At 39.1% G+C, this 12,758-nt stretch overlaps 1 protein-coding gene across 1 annotated transcript; it reads left to right on the top strand.

Moving 5' to 3' along the window:
• The first annotated feature begins 3,763 nt into the window (after positions 1-3,763).
• On the top strand, positions 3,764-8,925 carry LOC100719518 (acyl-coenzyme A thioesterase 1-like). Its single transcript, XM_063241011.1, is given in 5 exon segments — positions 3,764-3,772; positions 5,522-5,630; positions 5,633-5,738; positions 6,854-6,993; positions 8,297-8,925. Coding segments are annotated over 5 exon segments (993 nt in total).
• Positions 8,926-12,758: the final 3,833 nt, after the last annotated feature.

The following is a 12,758-nucleotide window of genomic DNA, read 5'->3' as shown; positions in this document are numbered from 1 at the left end:
AACTTGCACAAAGGCCATTGCAACCACAGACACCAATAAGTCGGTCAATCAATCTGCAAGGACGTGCTCAGCTGACTATACAACTTCAGACTGATTCCATCTTTATTATGAGTGTGTGTGATTCATTATTTTTATTGTAAAATATCTGCTGTAACCCTTGTTTTTTCCCCTCTTGCCTCAACTTCTTTGAGAATGGTCAGTTTAGTATACAACCAATATTCCTATTCAAGTGCTATTCTATTCCAAATAAATATTCTTTAGAGACTCTCTCTCCAATTTAGGTTAGACTTTTGGTGGAGACCACTAATGAAGTGGCTCTGAGCAGGATTTAAAATTAACTAATTGGCTTTCTATGTTTATCTGTGAATCTGTCTAGGCCTAGGCCTGGAGATGGGCAAGAGATTCATAGTAAGTGAACCTCTATGAGTCACTGGCCCTGGCTGAGACCTGTGAGGCCAGAGATAGCTCGAGGCCAGAGATACCTCAAAGGGCAAGATAAGGCCACAGCTGAAGACACCTTGTCTCCAACACTAATTAAGTAAATAGAGGCTGCAGATGCAGGCTTCTCACTCCTGCTGTCCCACTCCTACCATAAATGTCATCATGGAGATAAGGTGTTTCTCCTAAATTGGCTTAATTTACTACTTGGAGAAGTTTTTGAAGTGACTCCCAAGGTCCTGCTCAGTTCTCACACTCTCCTCAATATCCCCTTTCTTTGTTTGAAAACCTAATAAATAACAGGCCAGAGAAGCAGTTTGTCTCAGCCCCCAGAATCTCAAACTGCTAGAGGGTTTTGATCCTCCTGGAGCCCTAAAATCATATTAATTGTCTGATTTATTTAACCCTGCACCATACAGTCATTTGGGAGATTGGGGATCTTGGTCGGGTCCCTGATACACTTTGTACTTTGTGATTTCTCTGTTCAAGAATATTAGTATTCCCTTTCACTACTGCAAAAGAGAAGGGAAAAAGTATTGTTAGCATCCCCAAGAGACATATTACACATCTTTAAAGAAGTCAGCAAGGGGCAGAGGCAGCAGACAAGGAATACGCAACAGACAATTCCTCTGTGCTTACCTCTCTAAAATGATAGGGGTGGGTGGACTTGAATTTCTCCATGGAATGTTTCACAATAATACTGCTAAGGAAAAAAGTATGAATGCTGTGAGACCAATGGGAATATTTCATTATTGACCTGTCTGACTATGGGAAGGGAGTTCTTACAGGGAAACCTCTCCTTGAATGTGACATGATAAGAATTAGATGGTCTGTTTTGGCATTTCATGCACATAGAGGTTTCCATAATTATGAGATATTGGGGAACCACAACTGCCCAAATAATCTAGCTTAAGTAAACACAAAGAGATTGGCATTCATTTTTCCAAGTATTTAAATGCTTCTCTTTCAAATAAGAGGAATGATTGAAAAATTTAAGTCATTCTTCTCACTTTACGAAGCAGTCCTGGAAGTTCTCCTTCATGCATGTCTTTAGTTTTGCTGGTGTGGCTGTCTTGATGTCCTGAATCAACTCAAACATTTACCTTTCGTGGTTATTTTGACTTTTGAAAAGGGTCAGAAGTCACAGATCTAAAGAACAAGGTGAGTGTGGACACACCCTAATATTTTTAGAAATCTGTTTTTTCATTGGATATAGTATTTGACAGCAGCATTTTTGTTGTGGTTTTGGTTTGTTTGTTTGTTTTTTGTACCAGGGATCGAACTCATGACCTTGCACTTGCTAGGCAGGCACTTGTGCCACTGAACTAAATACCCAGCCTGACAGCAGCATTTTTTGATCATACAATGTAAAGACACAGAAAAGGACTTTCAGAACTCCTTCAGAAAGTGGCAACCAGGTAAGTGTGTTCAGAGTGAGGAAGAGTATTTTGAAGAGGATTAATGGCAATGTGTCTTTTACTATCATTTTATTAAACATTCAGCATATATTTTGATCACACCACACGGCTGGACACAGAACTGTTGTCCTGCATATTGAGCACAAAGGAAATGAATGGTGTTGGTAATGAATACATAGAGAGTTAACAAATAATGTATTTTTAAAAGCTAATGTCTCATTCTGTCTAAAAAAGCTGCTTAGCCAAGTACTATGCTTATTGTTTATCTAATAAAATTATGGTACAAAAGTAATTGATGGAGTCTCTGAAGGATTTAATCTCTCAGACTTCTGCCTGTCATCTGGAACTAGGAAAAAGGTCTTGGCAAGCGTTCAACTGGGTAACACACACAGTTCAAGGTTCTGGAAAATGAGCAACCTACAGAAGTTTCACCAGTATAATGACAAAGCTCTTTTCATTCCTAGTGGCTATTTTGCAAACACTGTCTTTATTTCACTGAATTTCCCTGAATGTAGGAAACCCTATTTTAAAGATTAAGGATTAGGCCCCACACAGGCAAAGACAGTGACTCCAATTACCTACTGCAATATATTAGCTCTAAAGTAACTGTATGTCTACTTTATTATCACCAGAAATCCAGACCCTAATGTAGCAAGGAACCAGCCCCTCACTTCCTGGTCTTCAATTCTTTTGTGCCCTTGATGAAAGATTTCAGTCAAGACTCACAGGCAGCCTTGCAGATGGATAGACAGAGTTTACTGTAAAGTAGATGGAGTTACACCTGGTGGGCAGTGTCAGAAAGACACCTGCACCAAGCAAGATCTGGATATATTTTTACACACATAAAAGTTATTCCTGGGGCTGGGGATTTAGCTCAGCAGCATAAGCGCCTGCCTTGCAAGCAGGCAGTCATGAGTTCGATCCCCAGTACCGATAAAAAAGAAAAAGACAAAAAAAAATTATTCCTGGTGTTCAGGAAACTAGGATGATGATCACTGTTTCATTTATACAGAATATATGCTTATCAATATTTCTCTTTGTAATGTTAATATAAGATTTCTGTAAGTCACCTTGTTCCTTGTCATGCAACAAACATGACAATAATTTAGTTTTAAAATATTCATTGATTTTATTTTTATTCTACAGCCAGGTAACACTTCAGTAGAATAAGTGTTGGCATTGGTTGGGTAGAAAACCTCAGTTTTTTAGGTGGAGAAAGTCTATAAAAAATAGAAATGAAATATGAAAAAGGGACTGGTTATTTCAAAATCACTTTCCTAGTTAGGTAGAGACAGGGAGACAGAAGAACAAAAAAATAACAGATTACATTGCAGTACTTGAGGTTAGTCCTTTAATCTTTTTTTTTTTTTTTTTGTCTTTTCCCTTGTTATCCGAACTCAAGACTGGCTGCTTGCAGGGCAGGCGCTTATGCCACTGAGCTAAATCCCCAGCCCCCACAGTCCTGTAATCTTTAAAGGACTACAGGATATAAGGATTAAATAGAGACAACTTCATCATCATGCCACTTGCAATTGATCTTTTAGGAAACTTGACTATTTCTTTCTCTCTCTCTCTCCATCTCTCTCTCTCTCTCCATCTCTGTCTCTCTCTCTCTCTCTCTCTCTCTCTCTCTCTCTCTCTCTCTCTCTCCAAACTTTAAAAAACAACTTAGATTCAGTTTGATTTCACAAACAACTTAGATTCCACATGGGTGACTCCAGTTTGATTTTTACTTTGGCCTACTGCTAACTAGTGCAGGAGCTTAGTCCAAAATAATGACTTTGGGTGATTTTCATTATGCACTTTTTATTGACCTCAGCAATGCAGTCTTTTCAGTTCCAATAACCAGTCAGGATTATCTTTACAATCTTGCCTTAAGACATGTCATTTTCTAACATTTGTCATAAATGGTCAAGGTGAGATTTAAATAAAAGTATCCCAAATCTAATTTATGTAATGGAATTACTCACTCTGTAAACAGCAAGACAAAAATGGTACTTTGACAAGTTAAATTTTTTTTCTTTACAAATAAGCAGCTTCCTACTCTCTTCCAAAAAAGTAATAAGAACCGTGGGAGCAATGAAACCCAAAATGTGTAACAGTCATTGTACAAAAGAGAGGAAAAGAAAGTGCTCTAAACTATGTAACTGCATGTATATTTAGGTGTATAAGATAGGAAATGATATCACAGAGTTTTATTGGATCATTGAACAGATCTGTTTGCAGTATCATTGTTGGAATGTCCACTTTACAAGCTTTAATTTTGTGACTTGAACAATTATTTCTAAGATGACAATATGTAATCCATTAACTAGTGATTTCCTACTGTTCATTTTTTTTCTGTAAATCTGTAAACTTGTACCCTTTCTCTGCTTTTTTTTCTTTTCTCCTTAAAATTAAAAAAAAAAAAAAAACAAATAAGCAGCTTCTCTAAACTTGCCCAGGTCTAGGCCATAACCATTACCACTACTGTCCTCAGCTCAGATGAAGAGATACAATATGCAAAAACTGGGAAGTTGTGGTCCAGTTTGATTGCTACAGGAAGGTAGGGAAGAAAAGAGCCTGGAGGGGTAAATCAAGCTCGGAATTGTCCACTTTCTCATAGTATTTCCTCTCCTCTCGGTTCCTTAGTATAAGAGACCCTTATACCACCATTCATAGGTGATTTGAGGCAAGCAAGGCCGCTCCATATCCTCAGTTAACTTTGAATAAGGGCTTTTCTTTTTCACCAAAATAAATGAATGGTGTCTTTTGATTTGGTTGGTGGTGAACAAGCAGATCTGAGCATATGAACCTAAGTGGCTGGTAATAGTTATATTGATGGTGTATTGATCAGGGCTGATCCAGATGATCTTGTTTCTGAAGCTCAGCCTTTCCATATTGAATTTAGAACTGAAAGTCAATGGCTATTTACCCATGTACTAATTCAGGGACCCTCTCAGAAACAAACCCTTTTAGGAAAGTCTTCTTGGAGGTAAACAGAAGAATTCTGCCCTAGATAGGCAAAGGATTTTGACATGGCATCCACCCTCCCCCTGGTTAGGGCACAAAAATTAACCCATTTATGCCAAAGATTGCAATTTTTAAATTTTTTTACATGAAATTCGTATATGTTACTTAGAAAAATTCAAGAGACAAGAATTTAAAGAGAAAAAAAAAACTTATGTTTAATCGGTATGGGTATTCCAAAAATAGAACACTAGACATAAAAGAATGTTTTGGTTTAATTCTGGAGACTACATATTCATCAGATCACTGGACAACTCTAGACTTTCTATGAAGCCAGCCTCTGATCATGAGTTAAGGTACTTTTTATATAGTAATTATTTTCAGAGTGGGGTACCCCAGACAGTGAACATACACAGCACTTACCTCCTCATGGAACTCCTAGGAACAGACCTCCCAAGAGGAAGGTGCTCAGAGCACCCTGCCAGGCCACATGCCAGCTGCTTTTCCTATGCCAGAGAGCACTTGTGATTCTCTGCAGTATCATTGGTGAGAGAAGGAAAAGGAGCAACTGCCCTTCTGAAGTTGCACGTAGGCCTCCATTTCTGTGCTGCAGATTTGCAGAGGTCGAGGTAAATGCTTTATGTGTTGAATATTCCTAGACTCGGACACAGCCTGTAATACTTCAAAGAACAGCTATTTCAAATACCCACCTATAGTTATTTCTTTTGAGGGAAAAGTCAAAGAGCTCTCAGCCTGACCAGGTCAAGCTGCTGGCCAGCGTGGTGCACGAGCGCCCCTTCCTGTCGCCCGGGGTGCAGCCTGTGCGGGAGGGCGGGTGCGGGCCACCCTCTTCCTGCCCCCGGGGGAGCTGGCCTCTGTCCCCTTTCTCTGTTCAGTCTGCTCTGACACATCTCCTTTTTCTTACTCTCCTAAGCTGTCCTTGGTGTGGTGGGAGATTTCCTCACTGCAAGAAATTGCTGAAATGCACCTGTTCAGCCTCCAGGAATCTCGTGCACGTTCTACGACTCTGTTTACAGCAGTACTTGTCATTATGAGAGTCTGAACACATTTCTGCATGTCCACTAGTTACATAATGAAACTGTGATATGTCAGTACTTTGAGATGATCTACAACTGTCAAAATGACGTCGATGTGTGTACTAATGCGGGCAGAGGTAAGGCTGTCTAAGATGTAGTCCTCCGTGACAAGTTGCAGAAAGGTACATAAGGTGATTTCACTTCCTAAGTAAGCAAGTGTTTCTGTATATACTAAAGTGTATGTGTCTACATGCAAAATAATTTTTTGGCATGTAAAGCAATTCTAAAACTAGGCTCAAGGAAATAGTCAACTCATGATATTAAACTTTTTATTAAATCTCAGTAATTAAAAAGTGTTGATACAGAAATGGACAAATAGGGTAGTGATACAGAATAAATAGTTCATTAATTGATATATGCACCTATTCAAGGTTGAAATGTGATACAGGGGAGAGTGTAAATTACTGGAGAATATCATATTAGATATTTATTTAGATCCCTACCTCATCACAGATACAAAAATGAATTCCACCTCAGTTAAAGAGCTATATGTTCTGGAGATATAGGTCAGTGGCACAAGTGCCTGTCTGGCCAAGCACAAAGTCCTGAATTTGATTCTCAGTACAAAAAAAAAAAAAAAAAAAAAAGAACTATATGTGAAAAAAATTTTTTTAAATTTTATTTAAAGAAAGACAAAACAAAACGGAAAACGGGTAGAAATAGTACATACTTTCAAAGAAAAAAAATAAACAGTAATAAATCACTTGTTGATGTTTACATACTGTCCTCTTACAAATAATTGTTTAAGATACAAAAGTGAAACATATAAATGGGAATTCAAATAGGGAGACTGCAAATAGTTCTGTTCAACTATCTATTTTTAAAATTTTTATTTAAAGAAAGACTAAACAAAACAGAAAATAGGTAGAAATAGTACATATGTTCAGAGAAAAAAAATAAACACTAAGAAATCACTAGTTGATGTTGTCGTTTTACAAATAGTTGTTCAAGTCTGCTGGCTGGGAAGGGCTTTGCTGTGATGCCTCTGGCTTTTTATAACTGCGATGACCTCTCCCAGGACATAGAGATGCTACACTTGGAATACTTTGAAGAAGCCGTGAACTACTTGCTCAAGCACCCCCAGGTTGTCTGTTCTGTTCATCTTTTAGTTTAGACAGCAGATTCCTCAATATGTCCCCTAGCCAAAGTAAGATTGATTTTTCAATTTAGTTTCCTGAGGATGCACTCGGACAAAATCAAATACCAGGTTTCTTCTAAATCACAGAAAAAAGTACATTTCTAGCTGGGATGATCTCACAGAACATATGACAGAATCACTGAAGCTTCCAATATTTGAATGTCAGGGAGAGTAACAGAGCATCTTGGTTTGTCTAGATGGAAGATTTCAGACCTTTGGTGCTAAGTCTGGCATAGGCCCAAGCAAAGCAGGAGGGCTGGTCATCTTTGTAGCATCATTGCTTTGTAGGTGTGAATTTGTATCTGGCCTCCAGATTTGTTGTGAGAGTTAAATGAGTCGTACACATAAAGCCATTGAAATAAGGTATAACATTTGATGATCAACATGAATTCATTCATGCAGCAAACACTAGAGAATCCAGGTATATGTAGTGAATACAGAGTGAGAAGGACATGAGCTTAGAATACAGTGTGCATACCACAGACCTGCAAATGCAGAGAGGGCCGGGGGAAAAGGAATCGTAACAACCTAAGTGCAAAGGAAATTAATAAGACATTGAGGCAGAAGAGAGGAAGTCAAAGTGGATGAGACTGGACAGAGCCAGGAGGAGCCTCATTTATCACAGATGGAAGTTCTAAACAGTAGTAACCCCACTACTAAGCTTAAATACTACTAACCCTAAATAGCAGTAGTAGTACTATTTGTTGTCTAGATCATTCTTGATAATATGTTTTCTAACATCTTTTGATGTTGGCTACCACTTAAATGTTAGCAACATAATAAAACACAGAAGGAATTAATGATGACATAGACACTGTCAAACAGGCTTATATGGATATGTCAGCTTTTTAATATATAATTGTTGATGAGTTTATAGTGCATGTATCTGCTAGGTAACTATTTACTTCAAATCATTCTTTGAACTAGTATTAATTTTATGGAGAAAACTTTTAAGCACAGGACTTTTTCCTCCCTAGTAGTAGTATTGACAAGTTCATCTCAGAATCTTACTCAAGTGAAAATTTACTTTAATCTTCTTCAGATTCCAACAGGCTTATGGGAGTGTAGCACCCATTGAAGCACTGGAAACTAAGTAGCCAACACTTTTCGGACTGAAGTCTTTCTCCTTGACAGGCATCATGCCAAGTGCTTACATGTAGTTTCTCATTTGACCTTCACATAGACACCGGCATAGAAACCAACTTTTCAATTCTTTACCTCTCCTTATTTTTATCTGTCCTTTTCTCAAATAAAAGGCCCAGGAATTGGGCTGCTTGGGATTTCCAAAGGTGGTGAGCTCTGCGTCTCCATAGCCTCTTTCCTGAAGGGCATCACAGCTGCTGTCATCATCAATGGCTCCATCGCCAATGTTGACATCACCTTGAGGTACAAGGATGTGACCCTGCCCCCTCTGGGCAAAAACCTGAAGCGAGTCACAGTGTCCAAAGATGGCATCAAAGATATTGTGGATGTTCTGAACGATCCTTTGGAAGGACCTGACCAGAAGAGCTTAATTCCTGTGGAAAGGTCTGACACCACCTTCAGGATGACCACAACTGGCAGAGAGTTCTATGCTAATGTGGCCTCTAAGTGCTTACAGGCCCATGGGAAGAAAAAGCCCCAGATCATCTGTTACCCAGAAATAGGCCACTTTATTGAGCTCCCCTTCTTTCCTCTGTGCCCAGCTTCTCCACACCCCACAGTGAGTAGCCTTGTCTTCTGGGGAGGGGAGCCCAGGTCTCATGCCGTGGCCCAGGTGGATACATGGAAACAACTCCAGAGTTTCTTCCACAGACACCTGGGTGGTAACGAGGGGACCATACAAACAAAACTATCATTTTTATTTGATTGTGTGGCATCTGATGCTGATCTCTACTGGGAATAGCTGTCAAATTCATGTGCATATATATATTTTTTTTTAAAAATTTTTTTATTATAAAGAGACTAAACCAAAACAATAGAACAAAGTAAATTAGAGCAGAACAGTGCAAACAATGCTGCACTTCAAAATATGTATTTTTCTTTTTCATACCAGGGACTGAACTAAACCTCAGGCTTGCCAGGCAGGTACCTATGCCATGGAGCTAAATCTCTAACTCTGTATTTTCCTTTTAGCAACTGTCTAAGAGTCCTTCCCCAGAGATATTTATCTATTCCTGAGGAGATTGATTCCACAAAAATATAAGTAATCATAAGAGGTGTTAAAAGCTTATCTATGACTATCATACAACTTGCAGCTGACAGGCTTTCACTAAAAATAAACAAATAAAAAGTGAGTACCACTCATTAACCCTGCCTGCTACACAACTTGAATTTAGTTATATGCTGTTGTAGTTAGGGTTGTACACTGAGAACAATTAGAATCAGGACATGGAGTTTATATTATTTTTATAATGGTCACCGGTAGTTAACACAAGAAAATGCAGGAAATCTATCCACAACACCAAAGACATAGATTATTTAGTCAACAGCCTAAATCCCACAGCAATGTCCCACATGAGTCCAGATAAAACCCAGAGCTCATGGCAATGCCTCCACGAGTCCAACTGGAGGTCCAGAGCCCACAAGAAGGACTCATGCCAGACTCTTTTATGGATCCGTGCCGGGAAGACCCAAGGGTCAGCAGTGGAAGCCAGAAAGTCTATGCCAGCAGGGTGAAGGAGCTGTGCTGGTGGGATGAGGGTTCTGTGCTGGAGCTGAGAAGACACACTCACAACAAAGACCAGGGCTGTCCTGAAAGGCACCACAGCCATCCTCAGTGACATGGAGGCCCCGAGCTCCTCCAACAACAAGCACAATCAAGTACCTACCAGGAAGCCAGCGTGACGAGCCCATCCTGGAAACCAAGCGGCACGCATCTTCCCCTCCAGAGCCAGGAAGCAATGCTTGGTGTGAGGACCAAAGCTTCTCCAAGAGAACCTAACGGCTCAAACAGCAACTCATAGGAGAGCCCACAATGCCTCAACGCGATGCAATAATGTATTAACGCCCCAACACCTCAACACCTCCCTGCTTCTCCACCTATTTATCCTGGCATCTTTCCTCCGGTGGAGCATCTTTGCTCAATGCCATGCTGATGTAATCCAGCTGGCGTTAAGTTGGCCACCAATTCTTAATCCATAACATATGCTAAATGACTACTGGCTAGTAAATTACTGTCTGCATATACAGTGGTCCTTCATGTCTGTGGACTCCACATTGTACATCTGGCCAACTCCAGTTTGAAAGTATTTGGAATTAAATTGTGTCAGAATGGAACACACACAGATTTTTCCCCCTGTTATTCTATCCTAAATAATACGGTGCAGCGACACTTTACACTGTGTTAAGTAACTTAAGTAATCCAGGTGTGATTAAAAAGTATGTGAAAAATACCTGCTGGTTACATGACAGATAGCATGCCATTTTACATAAGGGACTTGGCTTCTTCATACTTTAGTATCTGCAATGGTCCTGCAACCAGTTCTCCATGTATTAAAAAGTTACAACATCAGATTTGAGCTGCTTCTTTTAGCCTTGAGGTAACATCTAAGCTATAAACTGGTTACAAGTTAGATATAAAACTAGTAAAAATTGTCAAAGCAAATACAGATTTTGTTCTTGGATGTCTTCTTGGATGAATATGGATTCTTCTACCAAAGAAACTGTTAGTAGATGACCATATTACTAAAGTTCTGTTAGATCATTGAACAGAGGGTTTGCACTGTCAATGTTTGACTGTCTGTTCTATCAGTGTTTGAGTGTCTAACCACTTTTTATGCTTTGATTTTGTAACTTCAACAAATATTTTAAGCTGACAACATGTAATGTATCAACTAGCAATTTTATGTTAATTTTTTTGAATTCTGTATTATTCTACCTTCTTTTTTCTATTTTGATTTTTTAAATTTTTCTTTTCTTTCTTTCAATTGAAAAAAGAAAAAAAATTCTAAAGAAAGAAACTATTAGGAACCTTTATGATTTTGTTTTTCAAAAGTTGGTACCACATTATTTAGCTGAAGTACATACATGATTGCAACATTGACAGATGTGAAAAGAAATTACAATATGATTTTTGTATCACTTGACATAAATAGTTCCATCATACATTTAATAAGCTTTTCTTAGATCTTAAATGTAGCTACAATAAAGTACCTTAATCAGTGGTTATTGTGTTGTTTCCTCAATTTTGTTTTTTAAGAAGGCAATTCTCAGCAGATGTTTTCCTTCAAACTCAAAAACAATACATTGTTTTCTTTGTTTTGTTGGTTTTACTCACACACTGGTGCTACCATGTCCCTGTCATGGAATCCTCACTGGTCTGTGAAGCAGGGTCCTCTTCATTTATTAAATGAGACACTCAAGTCAATAGAGATGGTCCCTGTAAGTCAGTGTAGAGCGGGGGCTCAGCACCCCAAAATCTACTTGCTTGTTTTGGGACTGCGGTGCTCAGCTCGAGTCTGTGAATTTTCATTTTCTTTAGCTTGAGTCTGTGAATTTTCATTTTCTTTAGACTCAGAGCCATTTGTCCATCAATTTCAGCCACTTCTTGACCGAGCAGCAGAATGCATCCCGGCCTGCATTCACACTCACACACGGGTGCATCGCGAGTTCCCTAGAGCCCTTCTGTGCTGTCTGCAGGACAGCAGTTCCAGTTACTGCATGAGGGAAAGAAATGCATCTTCTTTTACTCATATAGGCTTGTGATAGAGTTACTGAATTGAGAGTGGACAGGGGGTAGGCGATGTTTCATGGCACCATGTGTGAAAAACATCCACAACAGTAGCTCTGGAACCAGAGCCATAGCCTTGATGCAGCATTTGAGTCTGACGGGGAGGTATATGGAGGACAAACAGCTACAAATCGCTTACACCCCTTCCTTGTTAACACATGTAATCTGCCCTTCATTTCCACTTTCCTCTCTTCTTTCTTCTCTTTTCAATAAGCCATATTAGATCCACCAGCCAAGAGTGAACAGAATGATCCAAGACAGTTTCAGCAATCTCCTGTTTATCATGCAAGTCTCATGAAGAATGAGGGTCATGAGGGATATAAAACTCAGCAACAGAAATTTAGAATCTATTAATAATCCAGTCATATAGACCATGTAATTGAAAAGACACAAAGATAATTTAAAGTCTTTTAAGTAGGAGGAGCTAAAAAGAGGCACCATAGATGCCATAGAGAGGATTTATGAAGGGCAGAAGAAAATTATATGTTACTGGGGCAAGTATAAAAAATCCAGATAGATGCTTTTATTTAAAATGTGTGCTTAAAAATTAAGAGGACATCATTTTAGTGACTCTGAAATTATAAAACACCATAGTAAATACAATGGGAAAATTATTCAGTAGAAAATGTTGTGCATCCTAGCTGGCGCAATTCGATCAGGCTGTGGCTGACAGGGAGGGAAGCTGGGCCTCCTATATAAGCTTGCATGTATAAGGAACAAAGAACATGGGAAGAGGCAGCAACAAGAAAGGCTCCTTGGCCCCCAATCCTGAGAAACAGGCAATAGCGGACACTGCACCAATAGACATAAAGCGCCATCTAGAGAGCCTCATAGATCAGTTCAGCAATGAAGTTATTAATGATCTGAAGCTAGAAGTAAGCAGAATAGTTAGAGAAATGCTAAGCACCACCCAAGAAAAAAACAGATGGTGGAATGGAAGAACAGAAAAAGAGGGGAGAATTGTTAGATGGAGAAAATAGAGAAAGCATAGAATACATGAAGCAGGT

This window comes from Cavia porcellus, unplaced genomic scaffold (assembly GCF_034190915.1).
Source record: "Cavia porcellus strain 051 isolate PalLab524CR breed Dunkin Hartley unplaced genomic scaffold, mCavPor4.1 scaffold_31, whole genome shotgun sequence".
NCBI classification, from domain to species: domain Eukaryota; kingdom Metazoa; phylum Chordata; class Mammalia; order Rodentia; family Caviidae; genus Cavia; species Cavia porcellus.
This window is presented reverse-complemented; position numbering and strand designations above follow the sequence as displayed.